The 22,538-nt window shown below is 43.0% G+C and overlaps 1 protein-coding gene across 9 annotated transcripts in view; it reads right to left on the bottom strand.

The window, feature by feature from the left end:
* AOAH (acyloxyacyl hydrolase) overlaps nt 1-22,538 on the bottom strand; it is a 174,401-nt gene that overhangs the window by 105,633 nt on the left and 46,230 nt on the right. For all 9 annotated transcript variants that reach the window (XR_004351330.1, XM_032642194.1, XM_032642192.1 and 6 more), the window contains 3 exons: nt 15,410-15,469; nt 9,459-9,529; nt 800-860 (listed from right to left, as the gene is read on the bottom strand). Coding sequence is in view for 8 of the 9 variants with exons in the window: in XM_032642194.1 (XP_032498085.1) it covers nt 800-860; nt 9,459-9,529; nt 15,410-15,469 (192 nt within the window). In the remaining variant the exon portion in view is untranslated. The remainder of the gene's footprint in view (nt 1-799; nt 861-9,458; nt 9,530-15,409; nt 15,470-22,538) is intronic.

The following is a 22,538-nucleotide window of genomic DNA, read 5'->3' as shown; positions in this document are numbered from 1 at the left end:
GATGTGCATGCATGTGGGCACGTGTGCATTCACATGGGTTGTTATGTGAATGCATGTTTTATACACGTGTCTGTGTACATGTGTGTTCATGTGTATGCATCTATGTGCACTTCCACAAAGAGCAGGACCATCCAACTCCCTGAACTTTCTCTATCAAAGGCTCCAAAACAATTGGTTTATTTGGTCCAGTGATTAATCATTTTGCTGGATAATTTTAAAGACCTCTAGCCAAACGGGTTAGTTGTGTGGATTTATTATATTTTTGACATGTCTGATTTGAAAGAATCAAGAGTCATGATAATGTCAAACAATGTTTTTATTTCTCACATTCCCAGGTAGAGTATTTGAGATCCCACCTACTTTGGAGAGTTTGTGACATCTGTTGCTTGCTTGAATTTCGCAGAGAACATTCTGACATCCTAACTGTTCTAAATCTAACATGTGTACACAGACATAAACACACACACACACACACACACACACACACACACACACTTTAAGTTAAAATATGTTTAAGAATTTTGAAAATAATTCCCAACACATTTCAAGATAACTTATCCCCGTGGAGAATTCCAGCTGGGAATGGCTTTAGGAAACGAAAACAGTCTAGGACTAAGATCCACTTTGATGGTCCATGTATTAGTAAGATACCAAAAAGTCTGTAAACATCATAAAATGGTGTATTATCACATTAATAATACATTCAAATGGCATTCAATCTTGTCTTATTAAAGGAAAGAAATTTATAGGAAGCGACGCAATATTTAGCAAACATCTGGTTAGTCTTAATGATACTTACTGGGAAAACACTGTATTTGTCTGAATCTACATCTTTGAATGGTAAAGAATTTTGTATAGCCCTAAGAGAAAAAAAACACCTGGTGAGCTAAGAAAAAAAAAAAAATGGTGTTTGTGAAAACAAGTAGAGACATTTTTAGATATGGCTGTGTTGAGTTTATGTGACAGAACCCCATTCTAAAAATAAAATTAAGGACCTAAATAAAAATTTTAAAAATAAAATGAAGAGTACCAGTCAAACTTTGCTCACCCCTGCTCTCCACTCAACAGAACAATTTTCTCTCTGACTTTTTACTTGACCTATACGGGGAGTTAAAATATAATGAACTCAAGTTTTAGAGGGCATGGGATATGGCTGTTGAGGTCCTCAGGAAAGAACCTACATTTTCGGTCCAGTCAACGAGCTCAGTACTACAGATTTTACACAGTTTACACATTCTGTGATGGAAATCTTTTCTTAAGATTCTCCTCTTTTAAACCACTTATTCTGAGAATCTGAAAATTTAGTTGTCACTCCCATTCAAGAGCCTGGGGAACCAAGGGCTCTGTTGTGATTGATGGCCAAGGAATTCATGCCAAAACCATGGACACACCCCCGAGTGAGGATTTCCCCTGAGATCTCACTACCAGACTCTTCCCAGCTTCCAAAGGCAAATGCTGTTTCCCTCTAGGAAAATCACTTACAGAGTAGCAGGGAAGTGCCATCATATGGCAGGGTGAGGTTATTCTTGGAGCCTAGAATATAGAGGGAGTAACATGACCCTTTATAGGATTTAGTAAATGGTCTTTTGAAGCAAGAGCTTCTCAGCAGTTCTGAGAGTCTCAAGTCAAGTGGATTCAGCCAAAGCCAGCATGGAGCCTAATTGGTGGTATGGAGCCTGTCTTATGAGCTCTGAGATGGTGGACCCACCACAAGTCCACATTAATAGACCTCTTGAGAGATGACATCTCCTGTAAGACTAGGTAGTTTTCTCCCATGTACATATTTGACCTCTTGGATAGCTATTTTATGTTTCTAGATGAGAAAAGGAGGGAAGACACAGAGGGAGAGGGAGATGGAGAGAGAGAAAGAGAGGATGAACAGACCCAAAGAGCTATATTTTCAGTCTGAGAAAAGGTTCTGGGTGAAAGGTCTCACTGAGGATGACAAAGCTACCCCTTTCCACCTTTGCCACCTCGGGGATGAGAGTTTGTCCTTGAAGGAAGGAACAATGAATTGTCTCTAGAATTAGAAAATTAGTTCATTAAATTAACCTTTACCTGCTTGTTTTAAAGGCTCAGAGTGACGAACCAAAACCATACATTCTAGACACGAGAGGGTAGATTGGTCATCGTAAGTCACATAAATTGCAATTTACATAAACTCCACAATCCCTTATTCATAGCCCCCAGATCCAAACAGGTCTGAACACCAAGAGTTGTTTCTTATTTTCAACTTTGCAGCTAACACATTTGGTGGCAAAACTTGACCCAAACTGGTCTAAGGCAATTCATAAGCTATACCTTATTTAGTGTGACTATCCATATATTTCATTGCTGATATATAAATTTGTTTGATTAGGAGGTGCTGGGCGTGTTAGGTGAGTTATGGTATATAGTATGTTACTTTCTTAAAATCTGAATTCGAAATCACATCTGGCTCTGTTTTGGATAAAGCATTGTTGACTTTCACTACTATTACTTCTGCAAAATTGCATCTAAACTTGATAACTTGTGTATCCTTACAGGTATCTGGTTGTAAGCTGAAATATTCATTCATTCATCCATTCATTCATTCCACAGCCATTTTTGAAGTCCTTGCATGTGCCAGTCATCATATGAGATATTAGGGCTGAATGTAAGATGCATTTCCTATGCTAGAAGAGTTTAATGATGGGCGGGGGGAAACAAGGCATCAACAGATAACCACAGTGCTATGGAGGAAGTTCTATAAGAGGGTTGTGCACCCGGAGGGAAAACACTCCTAACTCTACACAGGGAAGGAGGTGATCTTAAGCTGGAAGCTAAAGGATGGAAAGCATTTTCAAAGCTTTGGGTGATGGGTGTGGGTGCTCTAGTAGGAAGGAAAAGTATGGGAAGCCCCCTAACATTGCTCTAGGTTCTGAAGTTAGACTCCTTGGATTTGAATCCCAGGTCTGTCGTCTACTTGGTATGTAACTTTGGGCAACTTATTTAATCTGTTTGTACATCTGTTACCTCATTTGTAAATGGGGCCAGTGTCAGTACCTGCTTCCTAGGGCTGTTGCAAAGACTAATAGCGTTGTTACGTGTGAAGCAAGGAAGACCTGTGCCAAGCATGTGATAAGTACTCACAAAATATTAGCTCTTTTCATTATGTGCAATGCTAACAGTTATTCCAAGGATGGTTTCTAGGATTGGGCAAACAGGAATCAGGTGTCTGCTCTTATGACATTTTAGTTTCTGGAGACATCTCAAATCCAATCCATGGACTCTCTTCAGATTTTCAGATTCCCAGCCACACAATGTTCTGTCCAGTTATGCGTGTCCACTATTTTTAGGTATTTTTACCGTAAGCACCTTTGCAGCAAGCATTTCTGCTGTAAACATTTTCACTGCATAACTAATTGGCCATAAGACAATTTTGCCATAAAAGGTAAAATGACTGGCTGATAGTTTGTTTTGATATATATCATACAAAAATCATGACAGGTGATGATGATTTGCCCCAGGAGCTGGTTTCTGATTTTGAAGCACACTACAATGGAGGAGAAAGACGTTGAGGGCCTGAGAGTTGCAGATTTGAACTCGCATTTCCCATAGAACTTTGGAATGTTTATCAACAGACATGTTACAAGATGCCAAGAACACAACAGTGTAGAGGCTTTCACAGCACAATACAAAGCTTAGGTATAAACATGCATCCTAGTATTTGGAAACTGATACCTCTCCTAACGAAGGAAGAAATCTTAGCAAAAAAGAAAAAGTGTGATGCCAAATGAGGAGAAGAATCAACAAGAAAAAACAGTGTGTAAAATACTAAGAATGAAAAACCTGGAAGACAAGTGCTCATGTACAAGTCACGAAATAAGATCAGTCATTTGTGCAGTATTGCCATGAAATATACACACACTTTAAATATATGCAGATGTTCTGTATTTAGCAATAAAGTCTCTGTAATTTTGTAATTCATTTTTCATGTTTCATGATGTCCTTCTTAATGTCACTTTTAGTTTTCATTGTTTTATCCTTTACAGCAAAATCATGGCTAATTAGTTACATGGCAAAAATGTTTTTGGCAGCAAGGCTGTCTAAGGCAGAGAAACTTACGGTGAAAATACCTAGAACCCCAGTTACCACATTGGCTGGTGCAGCTAATCACCTGCTTGCTGCTCCTGCCCTATGACTATCTGGGGTTGGGCTAGCAGCCTTGACCCAGGGAGCAATTGTGATTGCAGCTGAATGGCATTCGTTACATAATGGTGAGCTATTCAAGTTCAAAGTGCCTAAAATTATGTCATGAAACTGGGGCATTACAACAAAAGAAAACTAGGGAGAATAAAATTTCCATGTGTATCTGCCTCATATTTGAGTCCCAGGCAGTACTCCAGGGCCAGCGTGACTCTGTTTCATATGCGTGTGGATGTGTTACGTGCATCCCTATAAGATAAAATGAGAGCAGAGAAAACCATGGAAGGACACATCCTGACGTATTTACATGGCTCACCTTGTGGTGGGGACAAGGACGATGTGGGAGGAAAGAGCAGGGCAGGGGCAAGAAGGAACAAATGAAAAAAGGCAAAGAATGATGAATTAAAAGCACGGTTAGGGCTTCCCTGGTGGCGCAGTGGTTGAGAGTCCGCCTGCCGATGCAGGGGACACGGGTTCGTGCCCTGGTCCGGGAAGATCCCACATGCCGCGAGCGGCTGGGCCCATGAGCCATGGCTGCTGAGCCTGCGCGTCCGGAGACTCTGCTCCGCAACGGGAGAGGCCACAACAGTGAGAGGCCCGCGTACCGCAAAAAAAAAAAAAAACACAAAAACACAGTTAAGGTAAGATAAGATAGTCTGTGTGAATTTATGTGAAATAATACATATGTGGGTTCATGCATTTGGAAATTCAATAAAAAGAATAAATTATTAAGAGGGGACCCTCCTGTCCTACCACTGCTACAATAGAAAATAGGCAGTATATAGGCACTGTGAATTCTGATCAAAACGAAACAACCAAAATCTTGGTTGCCCCATGGTAGTAGCCTGTTAACTTAATCATTTGCTTTTCTAATAAAGTAGTGCTTTTTCTTTATTTATTCCCTTGTTTCTACAGAGTCCCTACTAAAACTAAGCACTGTGGTAGGAACCAGGGATAAAAGGTTTACCAAGAAATGGTATCCCTGCTCTCCAAGAGCTGTCGGTGGGGGTGGGAGACTGATGGGGAAGCAGCCAGAGAAGAACAGGGTGCAGGAGCAGGTACCAGCGAGCATGGAGTATGGAGGAGGCTAGCCAAGCAACTGGAGCTAGGCTGGGAGCTGGAAAGCTGCCCATGGGTGGAGACACCTCCATTGGCTTTTTTTTTGCAGTTGACAAGGAAATTCAGTTATTTCTGAGATATATATTTTAAAGTAATAACTAGAATTATAACTTATAACATTATACCAGAACATATAAGACTTTTAGAAATTTCATGTAATGTCTGAAACATTTATATTAACATATTTCCATACAAATAACCCCAAGAAAGTTTAGTATTAGTTGTTTTTTTTTTGTTTGTTTGTTTGTTTATACTGCAGGTTCTTATTAGTCATCAATTTTATACACATCAGTGTATACATGTCAATCCCAATCGCCCAATTTAGCACACCATCATCCCCACCCCACTGCAGTTTTCCCCCCTTGGAGTCCATATGTTTGTTCTCTACATCTGTGTCTCAACTTCTACCCTGCAAACCGGTTCATCTGTACCATTTTTCTAGGTTCCACACACATGCATTAATATACGATATTTGTTTTCTCTTTCTGACTTACTTCACTCTGTATGACAGTCTCTAGATCCATCCATGTCTCAACAAATGACTCAATTTTGTTCCTTTTTATGGCTGAGTAATATTCCATTGTGTATATGTACCACATCTTCTTTATCCATTCGTCTGTCGATGGGCATTTAGGTTGCTTCCATGACCTGGCTATTGTAAATAGTGCTGCAAGGAACATTGGGGTGCATGTGTCTTTTTGAATTATGGTTTTCTCTGGGTATATGCCCAGTAGTGGGATTGCTGGATCATATGGTAATTCTATTTTTAGTTTTTTAAGGAGCCTCCATACTGTTCTCCATAGTGGCTGTACCAATTTACATTCCCACCAACAGTGCAGGAGGGGTCCGTTTCTCCACACCCTCTCCAGCATTTGTTGTTTGTAGATTTTCTGATGATGCCCATTCTAACTGGTGTGAGGTGATACCTCATTGTACTTTTGATTTGCATTTCTCTAATGATTAATGATGTTGAGCATCCTTTCATGTGCTTCTTGGCCATCTGTATGTCTTCTTTGGAGAAATGCCTATTAAGGTCTTCTGCTCATTTTTCAATTGGGTTGTTTGTTTCTTTAATATTGAGCTGCATGAGCTATTTATATATTTGGGAGATTAATCCTTTGTCCGTTGATTCGTTTGCAAATATTTTCTCCCATTCTGAGAGCTGTCTTTTCGTCTTGTTTATGAAGGCATTAGACCAAACAGGATGGGGACAAGAGAGGCACAGAGCCAGAAAGGCACTCTTACTGGAGGGGATTTTAGGGAAGGATTATGTAACAGAAGACACATAGGTCTTTGTCTCTACCACCTGCTGACTGTGCTAGTGGGTCAAGCATTAAATAAACTAGAACCGACTTGCTCATCTGAAAGTGAGGCTCCGAGTCAAGGGACAGGCAATGTTGTGGCTCTGAGCCTGACCTTTATAACCAGGCTGCTGGGTTCAAACATCATATGTATCCATGACTAGTTCTGTGACCTTGGACAAACGGCTTTACATCTTCAAAAAGGGGACCAAAAAAATGTTGTCTGTCTAACAGGGTTGCATTTTTAAGAGTTCCTGGTGCAGAGACAGTATCAGATAACTTTTACTTGTCATTATTATTACTGAGCCACAGGTTGTTTTAAAGAATAAACGAGGCTGCATTTAAATGTGCTTTATAACCCATGCAGCACTGAATAATTCATGACCCGGTACGAATTATACTAGAAGCACAATGATTTTTAGAAAGAAGAAAAACATACTGCTTTTGCTTTTTCATGAAAAAATTTCCCTTTGAAATTGGGCCAGGAAAATCCCTGGCCACAGATGCTCTTGAATTCAGGTTTTCAAAGGTGGTTCAATTGAAGAGTTGTCGTTTTAGGTCCTGAGGGCCCACGTTTGGTTTGACACAGAAAATGCAATGATGCTTTCAGCAAGGAGGGGACAGGGGTCTCGATTCAACAAGAGCTAAGCATGATGAAATGGTCGGGGGCTTGGGACCTGGCTGCATCTTAGCCTCCCTTACTTTCTTTCATGTCTGATATTTCCCCTCTACTCCTCATGTCCTGATGGTCTCTGCCTCCACTTCTATTCATGAAAAGCGGGATTGATAAATGTTCCAGGATCCAAGTCCGCACTTTGCACAGTTGGCTTGCAGGAGCTTATGTGGGCAGATGAACCAGGAAAAGTTTTTAAACTCTTGGATCCCTAAGAGCCTCTGAATGTGGGTCAGATGCACAGCCGCCTCCTCTCCTGAGATACTTTCAAAGCAGACGGGGGATGTTCAATGAGTTTAGCGTCCGTGAAGCTCATGAGATGAAGGATGGAGGAACATAGGAAAAGTGCCTCTATTGTGGGTTGAACTGTGTTCACCAAAAAGAAATGTTGAAGTTCTAACCCCTGCTCCCTGTGAATGTGAACTTACTTGGAAAAAGGGTCTTTGCAGATGTTACTGAATTAAGATGAGGCCATAAGTGTGGACCCTAATCCAATATGACTGGTTGCAAAAGGAAAACCAGACACACAGGGAAGACGGCTATATAAGAAGAGGGAAGCAGAGATTGGAATGACACAGCTGCAAGCCCAGGGTTGCCAAGGATGGACCGGCACCACCAGAAGCTAAGAGGCAAGGAAGGATTCGACCCAGAGTCCCCGAGGGAATCTCAGAGGGAGCAGAGTCTCAGAGGGATCTGGCCAACACTTTGCTTTCAGACTTCCAGCCTCCAGAACGGGGAGAGAATACATTTATGTTGTTTCAAGTCACCTAGTTTGTGGTATTTTATTACAGCAGCCTTCGGAAACCAATACAGTCTCTCAGTCCAGATGTTCAGCCTGACTGTCACCTCTGGGGAGTTCTTCCCTCTAACTCCCCACCATGAGAGCCAGGCTGGACCGGAATGCACTCAAGTGATAGGAACTGCCTGCCTATGGGAGAGTGAGAATAAAAGCAGCAGGGGCCAGGGCAGACCAAGCGGTCTCTGTGAATGTCTCACAGTGAAGGAACATTATTTTGTCATTAAAGCGTCATCTGTACAGGTAGCATCTGCGGTCTGCCTCCTGAAATAGAATGTGAGAGCGCTAGGGAGGACACAGTCAACCAGGAACCTAGGAACATGCCACGCTGCCCCACCAGGTCTCAGGCCAAGGAGTCTGCATTTTTAAAACTTTCCAAATGAGTCTATAGCTTGAGTTTCAACATGGGGAAACTGAAGCTCAGAGACATTAAGTGGTTCAAGTCTTCAAAGTTGGCTCAAGAGGCAGCATTGCACAAGAGTCAAGAAAGTGGATGTTTCCAAAGAACAAGTGGGGTCCAATATACCTGGGGGTGTATCCTGGGTCCTCATGGCTGGGAGGAGTTACTTCTGTAAGACTCAGTTTCCTTCTCTGCAAAATGGAAATAATGATAATCCCTACTTCACGGAATTGTGAGAACTCAGTGCAGAAGTGCATTGAAAGTTCAGCATCTGGACCCCAGAACAGTGCCATACACGGCCTGGCAGCAGCCTCTGCCACAGTCGCATGGGAAGCAGCCGAGTGGAAGGTGGACCTATGCTATTTTGCCGCTTAGTCCAACATGCCTCGCAGGACTGTTCCATCTTTTAATGTTTTGGATGGTGATTACTATAACACCCAGCATAACCTCTGACTCAGAGTGCAACTGGAGGGAGCATGGGATTTTAAACGGAGACAGGAGGGCTTGGGAACTTTGGACAGTGTCTCTGTATTAGGAATCCTGTTCATACATAGCAGAGCTAGATTTTCTAGGTAATAGGTTGGGCTCTGTGAAAAAATGGTCCTTTTCCAGCCTTGTGAGTGCCTTGTTCTAAAGATGCTCAAAGAGTCCCTGGCCAACCTTGTCTGTATCTTACATAGCAAGGAGGAGCTGTCCTGTCCCCAGGTGCGGTGCGAGCATGCACTGAGCCACTCCCAAGTCTCACTGGCAGGCAGGCTGCATTCCAGTCCGGGGCAGTAAGTCAGGTTGGAGGTTCAAAGATGCTGGTATTCAGTATATTTCCACAATGATTTGTTCTGAGCTAATTTGTCTTCTAGTTTCTGTACAAGTCGTGAGCAAGAAACACTTTCACTTTCAGAAAGATGCCTTTTAACTTGAAGATCATTTTAGTCATTAGAAAACAGGGACAACCAAAGATGCTATCCCCTGCCAGTGCTTAGGAAGGGGAACTTGTATACGTACAATTTAATCCTCTGACAGATCTTGGCCAAAAATGGGAGTGAACAAATATCAGAACCACTTCTGGAATATGTCTGGAGAGAAAAACAAAAACAAAAAGAGTTGTTTAGTTCAAGGGATGATTTTCCAACTTCTCAAGGCCCTTCCTCTCCTCTTGGCTCCACAGTTTGGATTTCTGGACTCTTCTTTCTCCAGAATCTGGGTCATTTTAGTTAACTAAATTTACCTCTTGTTCCTGTTTCCACGCTCCATATTCATTTCACCTGTGTGCCTTTGTTCATGCCGGCTCCTCAGCCTGAAGGCTTCCCCTTCTCCCCCAGCCAGCTAGTCCCACCTTCATCTCTTTTCCACCTCTTCCCAAAAGGGTCTGGCCCACCTTGGTCCATTCTACTCAGACAACGTTCCTCTCCTCACTGCCCTCAGTGGCTTTAAAAAAGGATTTGAAAATAAAGACTGTTTTCAAATAAAATAATTCCTTCCTGTTATGAGATAAAATAAAGACTAACGGGAGAGACACTGGCTTAGGAAGAAGGAAGGTCCCTTCCCTGGGGGAGGCGGGGTAGAGGAAGGAGGGGTGTGTAGATGAAGTCCCTCAAAGCTTCCCGAACAAAGGGATTTCAAACAGCAGTTTCCATAAGACTCTAGCTTGTGGGATAAATTAAAAGCCCTGGCTTTTTACCAAGTAATGATTTTAGAAAGATTGCAGTTCCCTTGATGCTTTTCTCAGACAAAAGAAAAAGTCAACAGGGTAGAAAATGTAAGGAACCAGCATTTATTAACAAAGGGAGAGATAGTTCGCTTTTCAAAAGTTCGCTTCACACCACTTTGTTTCTGTGAAAGACCTAGGTTACTACCTCCTCACGAACTGAAAGAAATCCAAAGAAGTTTTTTGCTCTCACAAAAAAAAAAATGCCAAAAGCAAAAATAGGGCTCCCCGGGTGGCGCTGTGGTTGAGGGTCTGCCTGCCGATGCAGGGGACACGGGTTCGTGCCCCGGTCCGGGAGGATCCCACATGCTGCGGAGCGGCTGGGCCCGTGAGCCATGGCCGCTGAGCCTGCGCGTCCGGAGCCTGTGCTCTGCAACGGGAGAGGCCACAGCAGTGAGAGGCCCGTGTACTGCAAAAAAAAAAAAAAAAAAAAAAAAGCAGAAATAACATTCATCGTTTGTTTTTCAGGAGCCAGTGGAGAGGCAGCGAGCACCCTGAACAGCGAGAGGGGCACCGCCCAGCTCCTTCCCCAGAAACCACACTGAGCATCTCAGCATCAGGCCACCATAGCTTTGAACTGTGTCTGTGAGCCTCTGTGCTTGATCTCAGTTTATTTTGTGCATCTGTTAGCAAGATGTGTCCTAAGGTAATTGCTTCTTTGCCTTAGGAAAGACTTCATAGGAATGCTTTACTTTTGGATAGCGGGGAAACCTGTAGTGATTCCCTCTAGCCCAAAAAGTTCTTCAGATGGCTGTGAGTGGTATTAACAGCGTTGGTAATATTTTGACACTAGCAAAGGTGAACAGGTAACCTTTTCTGGTTATACATGAGGTTTTTAAGGATCTTCAGGATGCCTGCCCAACTTTCTAGGATGAGGAAAAATGCTGATTAGCACGCAAGATTTGGAGACAGAAAAGACTGTCCTTGTTGTCATGCAGCTTACTGTCTAGTGGAGCGTCGGGGTGAATAGCCCAGCTCTTAGCATGCTCTGTGATGTCCGTGGTGGTCCAGGCATTAATATGGCTTTCTGGGAACTGGAGGAGGAGGCAGGCAAGGACCCAGAAATGAGATAGGAGGTAGGTGGGAAGGAAGAGACAGATGCTCTATGCTTTTCAACTCCAAGTACAGCTTGCAGACTTGTTACAAATGTAATTCATGGGCTCGCCCCAATCTAGTAAATCAGAAAGTCTGGGGTAGGTCCCAGGAATCTGTGTTTTCACAGCCTCCCCGTCATTCTGATGCTCACTAAGGTTTGAGAACCACTGCTCTAGGTTCTAGCTGATGAAAGTGTGATCACAAACCAGGAGCATTGAGGTCATCTGGGAACTTTCAGTACTAAAGTCTCTGGCCCCAGAGTCAGTTGACCTGCTGAATCAGAATCTGTATTTTAACAAGATCCCAGGTGACCAGAGTACACACCAAAGCTGGAAAAGCACGCCGCTGGTAGAGGGAGCTCCCTTGCAGTGCTGTGGGTACATGAGCTGGGCCGGAGTCCTGGGGGACTGCCAAACATTTCAACCTGGCTGGAGTATAAGGAACTGGGAGAACATGGTGAACCATGGAAGGAAGGAGACATTAGGACAAGCCTAGGACACTGCACTACGTGCTATCTTGAGGACAGTGGGGAATCCTGGAAGGTCTTAAGCAGAGGGATCACATTTGTATTTTGGAAAGATATCTCTGCAGGTGACATGAAGGCCTCGAGGAAGCAATATGGGACAGAGAGACCTGTTGGCAGATAAGGATCCGAGACGTGATCCCGGGGTTTCTAACCTCAGCACTACTGCCATTGGGTCCTGAATAATTCTTTGTCGTGGGCTGTCCTGTGCATTGTAGGATGTTTAGCAGAATATCTGGCATCTAGCCACTATATGCCAGCAGTCCCCAAATGTCTCCAGATGTTGCCAACGTTTCCAGGAGAGGGGGAGGGAAGACAACATTGCCCCTGGTTGGGAACCACAGATGTGAGGTGGGAGGGGGAGGATGGTGGTGCAAAGGAGGGGCGTTTAGAGACCTGGTAACTGATTGAGATGAGCAGTGTAGATACACTGTAAAATAAACACCAGCGTGCAATTATACCCAACATTGGTGGCAATTTGGAAAGAGACACATTCTAAGACCCAGAGTCAGACTGCATTTGAATGTGTGAGCTACTTCTTTTAATATTCACTTTAGTCTGAAGGCCTTGGTCTAATGAACGTAATGGCAATGTAGATTTTAACACTGATGATAACCAATACATTAAAGAATTTATACAACAGCCTGATAATTACTATACAAGGGATACAGTGGAATAAAATGTTATAATTGCACAGCTGTTCACTGTCAAAATTCAGCCTGAAGGCTGCAGCTCTCTTTGACATTCACTGTGCAGAAATTAGATCTAGGATGTGGGCAATAGATGATGCAACTTGTCCAGGGACCCCCAGAATTCCCTCTGTTTGATCATGCAGCCTTTTCATCACACAGTACGGGAAGGACTAACCTCTTCTTACAAACTTGCAAAGGGAACTTAGATGGACACAGAGCAACAGCGCAGAGGTCCTCACTTGCACGTTTGACAGCCCCTTCCTTTCAATTCAAACCTTACTAGATAGAGGCAGAATGTGGGCTGTTATTAACTCAGCAATGGATTTAAAACATCACATCTGACTGCATGTAATCCCATCTAAAATGAAAGTCTCAAATCCGGGCTGTCCCTGGGCACAGGAGTCAGGCAGCATCTTTATTTTGCCATCTGTTTAACCAGCTTCTGCTTGCATCTGGAGCTTTCCTACCCCAGGATGTTAAGTGAATACAGAACAACAAACAGGGGTTGAATAAATGGAATGAGGTGAATGGGGTAAATAGAGGGTCAAAGCGGGAGCATAACATCTCTTCTGTATACAGCCAACTTAAGATTGAATTTCTGTGTGATGAAGTGCTTTTAAACCATTGCTGTGTATTATTTTACTTGAATTTAACTTGGATTATTTTACTTGGGGCAAGTTTGAACAGCAGCAATTTTTAAAGGCTTTCCAGATGGTTCTGTTGAGTAGGTAGGTTGGAAATCAGGGCCATCGCGTACAGCAGTACAGGTTGTGCACTACAAGATTCTAATATTCACACAGCCTGTGATGTGAATGGTGCTTCCTGAAATTCAGTACTGAGGAGGTCTGGTTGAGAGCTATTGGAATAGTGGAAGGGGTAGAAACTTGGAAGAAGCTAAATCTGGATGTAAATGATGGGTTTCTCACTTATTAGCTATGTGGAGTGAGGGAATTACTTAACCTCTCATCCTTAGTCCTCTCATCTGTAAAATGGGGTTGATAACAGAGATACGCTATCTACTTTGTAGGAGTTTTTGTGATAATTAAATAAATTGATGTCATGACTCAGGTGCTCTAAACCCTCAGATGCTCAGTGTTCTGCCAGATCCACGAAGACCCTCGTGGAGCCTCTCGGGACCTCCTTGAGAGGCAGATCTTCTCTGGAACATTCCATTCCCTTCAGTAACACTAAACTCTTCCCCAGTCTGGATTCTCCATCTGACAGGCTGTGCTGAAATGACATGCAACCTATTCTGTTTCTCTCCACATTCTGGCTAGGTCGGCAGTTACATCAACTATCACAATGGAGTTAATTGCAGCCAATATCTTCTGAGCAGTTTTTCAAGATGCTTATTTGCATTTCCTGATTATTTTTTCCCTGATAGCTTTAATCTAGAGAGTAAATAAGTTGGAGGAGGTTTTTGAGGAGTTGTTTTTTTTTTAATTGGTGAATTGTTCAGTTGATTTTTTTTTTTTTTTCTGGCTTCTTGCAAGTCATGATTGGAATCCTGCCCCATGAATTATGCTCGCAATTCTGGTGACAGAAACGAAAAATTATAAAATCCTAATTAGTCTTTGAGTTAATGCCAAGGCAGTTTGTACTAGTGAAGTAAACGATGTCCTGAGAATAAGTTTTTAGATGCATGTTGAGAAGAATAAGAGAAAAACGGTATTATTCTCCAGTCTGTTTAGAGTTCTGAAGGTGGTGGTCAAGGGTTTCATGTGATGTTTCAGTTTCTTATTCAATAACTTAAGCAGATTAGCTGAACCAGCTATGGTTGGCCTTTAATTACTCACTGAATTAAATAATAATTGGAGATGCAGGCATTGTGATTGATTAATCAATTGTGCAGAAATGCCCGCATACTGTCGTGCAACATGTATCAGCCTTGTACATCAAAATCCATGTGCCCCCCCACAAGTAGGGTGGCCAAATAAAATATTGTACTGGACATACTTATACTAAAGAATTATTCATTATTTATTTGAAATTCAAATTTAATTGGGCATCCTCTGTTTTTATTTGTTAAGTCTGACAAACCAAGCCATGAGGAATTTTCCTCCCCTTTATTTCCATGTTACCAAATCAATACTACTTTGAATGTATTGAATCAGGGCCGGTAGGGAGAAGCCAAGGACGAAGGCCATGCCCTCTCATCTCTGATGAATGCTTCCTTCCTGCCAGGACTGCTAGCATTAGGGAGACACTGTTCTTTAAAGGTTTACCTTTCTGCTTCCTCTTCAACTGGGGCTGATTGGCCACCAGGGCCCAAGTCAAATACTTGACTTAATGATAACTGATTTGAACTAGGCATTCTGTTGAATAAAACTATGATTGCAAAGAGGAAAAATTAGAGGAAAGGAATAATAATGGTGATGATTTTAGCTGGCATATATAGAGTGCTTGATAAGTCCCAGGCATGATACCAGACACCCCCCACACATCAACTCTCTTAGTCCTGACATCCATGCTTTGAGAAAGGAACACTGTTATTGTCCCTACGTCACTGATAGGGAAACTGAGGCTCAGCCTAGATCACATATATAGAAAGTGGAGAAGCAGGAGGATACAGCCTCCTCCAATACGGTCTACCGGAGGGCAGCAGTTCTCAACAGTGAGTACCAGAGGATATGTGGCAATGCCAGGAGACATTTTTGGCTGTCACGACTATTGGGGGGGTGAGTGCTGGCACCTAGTGGGTAGAGGACAGGGATGCTGCTAACATCCTACAATGCCCAGGACTGTGCCCACAACCAGAGTTGAGAAACACTGCTCTAGAGAGAAGAGAGGAGAAAAAAGAGGAAGGGGCTCACATTCCTATTCCAACCCAATTGAACTGTGGCGTGTGGTGTTGTGGGTTTGCGTCCGGGGTAGCCCCTGGCCTTCGGAGGTGAACGTGCCAAGGAAAACACTGGCATTCTCCCCGTTGGCTGCTTACCAGAGTTGGGGATTTCTTGACAATCTGTCTTGCCTTCTCTAGTGTCAATTTCCACATCTCCTATAAAAAATTAAGTTAGACAATATTACAACTCGTGTCTCGTCTTTCCTTTCTCCGTGTTTTCCAAAGTTAGGTTTTTTAAGTTCGTAACCTAGCAATAAAGGAATTATTCCATAAATTTCTGATAAAATAATTCACAAGAAAGCAATTTCATGTTAATAACTCTCTATTAAGGGATTTGCACTGTGCCAGATGCCACGCTAAGCACTTCACAAATATTATCTTATTTAATCTTCACAGCAACTCTGAGATATATGACCTTTATACAGATGAGGAAATTAAGATGCAGAAAAGCTAAGAAACTGTCTGAAGATCTCAGAGCCAGTGTCCAACAGAGATGTCATCTGAACCTCTGTCTTCCTGCCCGCTATGCTAAACTTAGTAACTTGCTTTTGGATCTGAAAGCCTCAGGGCAGGAGGTGGTCGACAGACAACCTGAGTGCCTTGTGCTGCAGGACAGAAGCACGGATGACAGCTGCTGTTCGAGCTGACTCCACCTCTTGTTCACCTCTTCTTCTTCTGCTTTGACATCCCCGTTTCTAGAGCACCCAAGGGCATCTTCTGAGTTTATGTTGCAAGTATAAAGGGTTAGCTAATTATTACCAATAACTTTTGTTGTGGAGCTCCATATCTGTGTATTTTTGGGAGGGTTGGGAGAAAAGTAACCTGGGGCAGGGGGTGGGGGAGGGGAAGTATTCGCTCCCAGCACTGCTTGCCAGAGCTTTGGTCCCCCCTCCTCAAATGTCCTGACCCCGCCATACTCCTCCTCAGGCTGTCTCCTGGGTGGCCCTAATAGAACTTGGGTGATGGTTTACATGCCTGTGTTCAAACTCCAGCTCTGCTGCTGACTAGCTGTGAATCCTTAAGCAAGTTATATTCTGAGCCCCTCAGTATCCCCAGAATTCCTTGACATATACGAAAGCCCTATTTTCATTATCTGCAACGTGGGAATTATAGCTACTGACCTCATAGGATGCTGTGAGGATTACAGGACACCATGTCAGGCCTCTAGTCCAGGGCCTACCCTGATAGCCCCTGCTCAGTCATTGATAGTTTGATTGGAAAACTGTCTTTCAGCCCCAGCTATCCCCTCACCCAAATCAGTAGGGAAGCTGAGGTTCAGGGAGAGTGCCATAGTTCTCAGTCCAGGTAACTGGGAACGTTGTCCCTTCACCTAAGCAGAAAATACAGGTACTGGGATAGACTTGGAGCTGGCTGGTCAGCAGGAGAGGCCTCTTGGGAGATGCTGGCCTTTGTTCAGGAGTTGAGTCCCTACATGACCATTCTGCGTGTTCTTCACCCTGGGAGATGCCTTCCTCCACCATGGAGCCCCGTGTGTTCTGAAGACCTCAGCCACGTTGTGTGTACGTGAGTGGAGGTGTGACTGCTCAGTGGGAGCCTGGGTTAGAGTGAGTTTTCCAGGAGGTTCTTTAGGAAGGAGGGGGGCGGAGCCAGCTGCAGCTTGCCCCCCATGGGCTGGCTCTGAACCCCTCTCCCTAGTGTCTGCCCCAAATTATATTCCACCTGCTCAAGTTCAAAGGATGGCAAACCACGGCTCTTGTGTCACAGGCAGCAGGCCCGCTGACAGCTAAGAGCACACGTTAGCAACTTGAGAAAAGAAGTTGCTCTCCAGGTAGGTCTTGTGGCCAGGATGCGCTTGTACAGTGTATGCTTCTTAAACCACTGAAGCACTACTGTTCCAGTTGGTGAGCAGTTGTGTCCCTGAGTGCCCCCCATCACTGCCTTGGCCATCCAGCCTCTCCTTAGGACTCCCCAGACCTCCCTGTGATCAGTCAACGTAGGGGCCAATGTCACGGTACAGTCTGGTGGGCATCTTCAGACCTTGATCCAACATGGCACCCAGTGTCCATTCTGATTGGCTGACAGCAGGGCCAAGACAGTTCATTACAATCCTCATTTTGAAGACATCGATGTCTTTAACAGAAAGACTGCTTAGGAAATGGCCCCATTCAAAAACTGACCTTACTGACTGCAATTTTGTCCTTTTCTGGGATTTTGATAAATCCTGGAAAATTTCCTATTGTATCAAGTAAGTATTTCTGGTAGGGTCATTATAAGACACTAGATCTAGCTGCAAATTTCTATTATGGTGTCCTTTTTGGCTGCCCTTGTTAGCTTAAAGTTCATTGTCCACAATATTGAAGGTGGAGTCCCTCTGCCTTAATTATGGGTCCCCTGCTTCTCTGCTTTGGAAATACCCCTTTGCATTTTAAGGTCCATCTCAAGCATCTACAGGGCCTAGCATAGTTCCTGCTACATAGTAGGTGCTCAGTTGATACAGAAATAAAAGGAAAACATTTATGATATTGTGCTAAGCAAGAAAAAAACAGGCTATCAGATTTTACACATACAAAAAAAAATTCTGCAAAGAAATATGCCATAATAACTGTTGTTGATAACTTTTCCTTTTGGTTCTTTTCTGTGTTTTCTAAATATTCAATAATGAACACAAATTCAGCAGTACATGCTTTTTAAAAAAAAGAATTCAATACATGTTGCCCTGTTTCTTACTGAAGAAGAAAATGATTTGTTCCCAGCACAGGGATGTGGTGAGGACCCTGGAGATCTGGGGGTGAACAGACCTGCCTGCCCTCCCATAGTTTCTGGGCTGGCAAGGAAACACCAGGAACTAGTACAGTAAATACAGTAAATAGAAGTGAGATGAAGCAGAGAGAGGGTATTGGCAATGTCTTTTTAGGAGAGGCCACTTGGATCCCCTCGAGATAACTGATTTGATTTTAATCCAGCTCAGTTCTCAGGGGAGATCAATGTTTAGTGAGGGATAAAGACAACCAAAAAATAAAGAAGAAGAAGAAGTGACAAGGGCTTCACCAAATGCCTTCTGATCCCTTTAGTACTGGGCACAGTTGCTGCTTTTGGGGTCCTCCCTGGAATGCTGAGGGCAGATTTATCGGGTCTTGGCTTGACCAGAGCACCACTGTCTCCCACAGATTAAGTGCACTAATAACCAACATTAAAAAAAAAAAAATCGTAAGTGTTTTTAAAAAATGCTTTGGTAGGGCTTCCCTGGTGGCGCAGTGGTTGAGAGTCCGCCTGCTGATGCAGGGGACGTGGGTTCGTGCCCCGGTCCGGGAGGATCCCACGTGCCGCGAAGTGGCTGGGCCCGTGAGCCGTGGCCGCTGGGCCTGCGCGTCCGGAGCCTGTGCTCCGCAACGGGAGAGGCCACAGCAGTGAGAGGCCCGCGTACCGCAAAAAAAAAAAAAAAAAAAAAAAAAAAAAAATGCTTTGGTAAAGCTAAATCCTATGTATTGAAAAATAGCCACTGTAGGATACAGTGGAAAGCAGATATAATAATAGACCAGCAAATTCCACCCAAAGGCCCGACACTCCACTATCTGATAAAAAATTAGAAGCAGCGGAGCTTCCTACATTTGTCTTTGTACCTAACAGAAATGGCCTCAAAGCGCTTTTGTCCTTCTCTCTTAACTCTTCTGGTCTGCCTTCTGCTGGAGTTATTTATGTACTTACTGCCTTCAGGGGGCAGTCAAGTCCATGAGGATGGCTTCGTTCAAACCTTGCTCCATTTGTAAATCAACTTACACCATGAAATCTGGGGGAGAGGAACAGCCTGTCCTAATAAACTTCTAGAAAAGATCTGGAGTAGATCAGAGATCTTCTGCCCACCCTCCAAACCCCCTCATAAATGCCTGCTCTTTGACAATAAGAAACTCACGTCTAAAATCATTTCACGTCCCAGGGGCTTTCTCCTTTGTGGAGCCTGTCACTGCTGTCAAAGTACCACGTGAACAAAAGGCACTTTCTGTAATTTTCAAATCTACTGCTGCTATAATTGATAGCAGATAACCCCATCACTAAAAATTATTCCCTGTAGAAACTCATGCCTAAAAATACGATTTTTCCTTATTTCCTTCACTCCTGAGCGTACCAGAATTCAATCCTTTAACATCACAGAACCCGAGAAGGTCCACTTTGTGAATGTGTCCTGTCCAATTCACCAATACTCCTGAAAAGTCGAGGGACGTTGTGTTGAGTTCCGGAGCATCCCCTGCACACTACATTCTCTGCCTGTTTTCCCATCGTTGTCAATACAGCGCAGTGTGCTTTGGCTGAAACATTTGAATGTTTGGGAAATGCCTTTCTAAATAGTATTCCTTACCACAAAGTGGCTCAAACCCTTGAATATGCTAATATGTGCTGTGGCTCTCCCAGTAGGACATTTAGTTTACAGATTTCCCAAACTTTTAAAACTTAAAACAACAACAATTTTCTTCTCTAGCACACCTATTAGCATCTCCCAGAGTGGGAGTAAAAGCAAGGATTTTTGTGTCACACAGGTCTGAATTGAATCTGGACTGTGCCACTTATTGGCTCCGTGACTTTGGGCAAGTTATGCATCCACTCTAAGACCCAGTTACCTCATCTATAAAATAGGGATAAGAGTAATTATTACTTAACACTTTCTACATTGTAGTCTTATCACAGTTTGCTGTCAATCTTCTCTCCCAAGTTATAAAACCCTTGATGAGAAGGATTATGTGTCATTCACTATTACATCCCTAATATATAATTCATGGCATGACATAGATACTTAATAAGTGCTTGTGAAATGAATGAATAGAATGAATGATCACACAGAGAAATGACTGGCTGAATGAACATTTCTTTCTCCTTTCATTATCAATCATATGCTTACAACTGCACTTGTCCCTAGGTTACATGAATTTCTACACATTTGCGCAGGTGCTTGGCATACAGAGCCAGAGCTCTCCCCCAACCATGTGATTCTCTGCATTAAGTCATCCACACTCCATAAGAGGTACACTTGCATTCCCCTGAGCCTAAATGGCCTCATGAGTCATATTATCTGGCTTGTATTAAAATTTCAGGCATACTTCCTTCTTGGAAAATAGTGTGGCAATGGTGGGAAAGGTGCTGGAGTCCAGAGACCTGAACCACCAGCTCTGCTTGCAGATGGCCATGGTTAAATTACGTAACCTCTGAGCGTCTGTTTTCTATCTGTAAAATTGGATGGAAGGACTCAAAGACATTTGTTAAAGCTAATTTTGCTTGCTTGTCTTAACGACAGGCAAAGGGGGCAAATGGTAAGCAATGTGAAAATGAAGATAATCGCTCTCTCTCCTTGGTAACTTTTCACTGTCCACAATCTAGCGTTTAAGCCATTGTTTCTAAAGCATGAAGACCATGCTTCCATCTTCTGAAAAATTACAACTTCAGGATGGAGGGTGCAACTGTAATCAGTGGTTGGAGAGAAAGTTGGGGAATAGATTGTGAGCTGGATATAAAACTCTCCTAGCTGGAATCTGTAATGATGTTTCTGACTCACTGAGAGCGATCATCTGAGGCATAAGCAGATTCCCCATCAACAACGAGGGGCTTGGTTCTGGAAGTACTCATGTGATCCTGCAATCTGTTACGGCCAAATCTTTCCAGCTTCTCATTACTTTCTCCCTTTGATTGTAATGTTTCCTTATTCCCGTTTCAAATCCCCTTCAGAGTCTATTTAACACTCTCAGGAGTGAATTGCAGAGGAAGCCATCACACAGGCTTACAGAGATACAAGCCCTCAGCCTAGGATCTTACAGCCCAAAGAACCATGGATATGTATATTGCACTTCTTTATTCAAGGACGTGGAAGATTCCAAGGACAACATGGCATGGCTCCCTAGCAGTCTACAAAAGGGGAGAGGTCGACACTTTGCTTGATCATCAGAGCACACAGCAGCATATACTCATGATGGTTTTGCTCATATAAGTTTTTTATCCAATAGTGCATGTCTGGCTGGAATTTGCTGGTTTCTTATTTTATCTGCATTCCACCATAACCCTACAGTGGCTATTTTCCAATGCATAGGATTTAGCTCTACAAAGTCCAATTTGATTTTCATGTTCCCACATTTCCCAGCTTTATGACTTTAAGATACGTGGAAAAAAATGAAATCTGTTCATTTCATTTTCTTCTTCCAGAGACCAAAAAAGGAGAGAGAGAAAGAAAGAACTGTAAGAGTAACAGAAAACACCACCACTTTTGAATGCATTCCCTTATATCACTAAATGTCTTTTCTTCATACATATTTTACCATTAGCTAAATTTCCTCCTTTTCTTCTCCTGGACCAATTCTGCACTGTGGAGCTATTGGTATCCTGAGTACATTTAGTCACACTGCTTTTATCCGTTTCTATAGGAAATACCTATTTTAAAAAAAGTCTTATTTTAAATAACACTATTCCCACCCCACAACTTTTCCTGATATAATTCACTGATTTTACTCTAACCACCGCCACTGCCATCATCACTACATACTTACAGAGGTTCTTCTATGTATCAGGTTCTCTAACAGGCACTGTATATGCCATATACCTACCAGCAAGGTACGAATGAACAGTTCTTATCCTTACTTTATAGTTGAGCAGTCCACAACCCAGTACTGTTTAAGTGAATTGTCCAAGGCCTCACGATGAATTTTGTTTCATTTTGACAGTTTCTTCCCTAGTACCTGGGCATGTGCTCAAGTTCTCCATGGCTGGACTCCATGGGTTTTTCTTATTATTTGATATTGTCCTACTCTTTAAACACATGATTTCTGGCAAATAATTGAGTTCATCAGATAGTGGGTGTGGTTCAGTCATTGGGTTGTCTTGGGTCAAGTACTTTGTAACATACTATTCAAATTTTTTACTGTTATTCTATTTGTGTTCAGGTTCCTAGATCAGTCTTGCCTTACGTTACACAATTAATCAATTTCTTCATCTTAGTTTCCTACTGTTGCCATAACAAATTACCACAAATTTGGTAGCTTAAAAACAACACAAATTTATTCTTTTTTTTTTTTTGGCCATGCCACTCAACCTGTGGGATCTTTAGTTCCCTGAGCAGAGATCGAACCCGTGCCCTCTGCAGTGGAAGCACGGAGTCTTAACCACTGGACCACCCGGGAAGTCCCCACAAATTTATTCTTTTTTAGCTCTGGAGGCCAGAAGTCCTAAATGAGTCTTAGGAGGCTAAAATCATGTATCAGCAGGGCTGGTTCCCTCTGTACTTTCCAGG

The sequence above is a fragment of the Phocoena sinus genome, chromosome 9 (assembly GCF_008692025.1).
Source record: "Phocoena sinus isolate mPhoSin1 chromosome 9, mPhoSin1.pri, whole genome shotgun sequence".
Classification (NCBI taxonomy): domain Eukaryota; kingdom Metazoa; phylum Chordata; class Mammalia; order Artiodactyla; family Phocoenidae; genus Phocoena; species Phocoena sinus.
The sequence above is the reverse complement of the archived record's forward strand: the minus strand, read 5'-3'. Positions and strand labels throughout refer to the sequence as shown.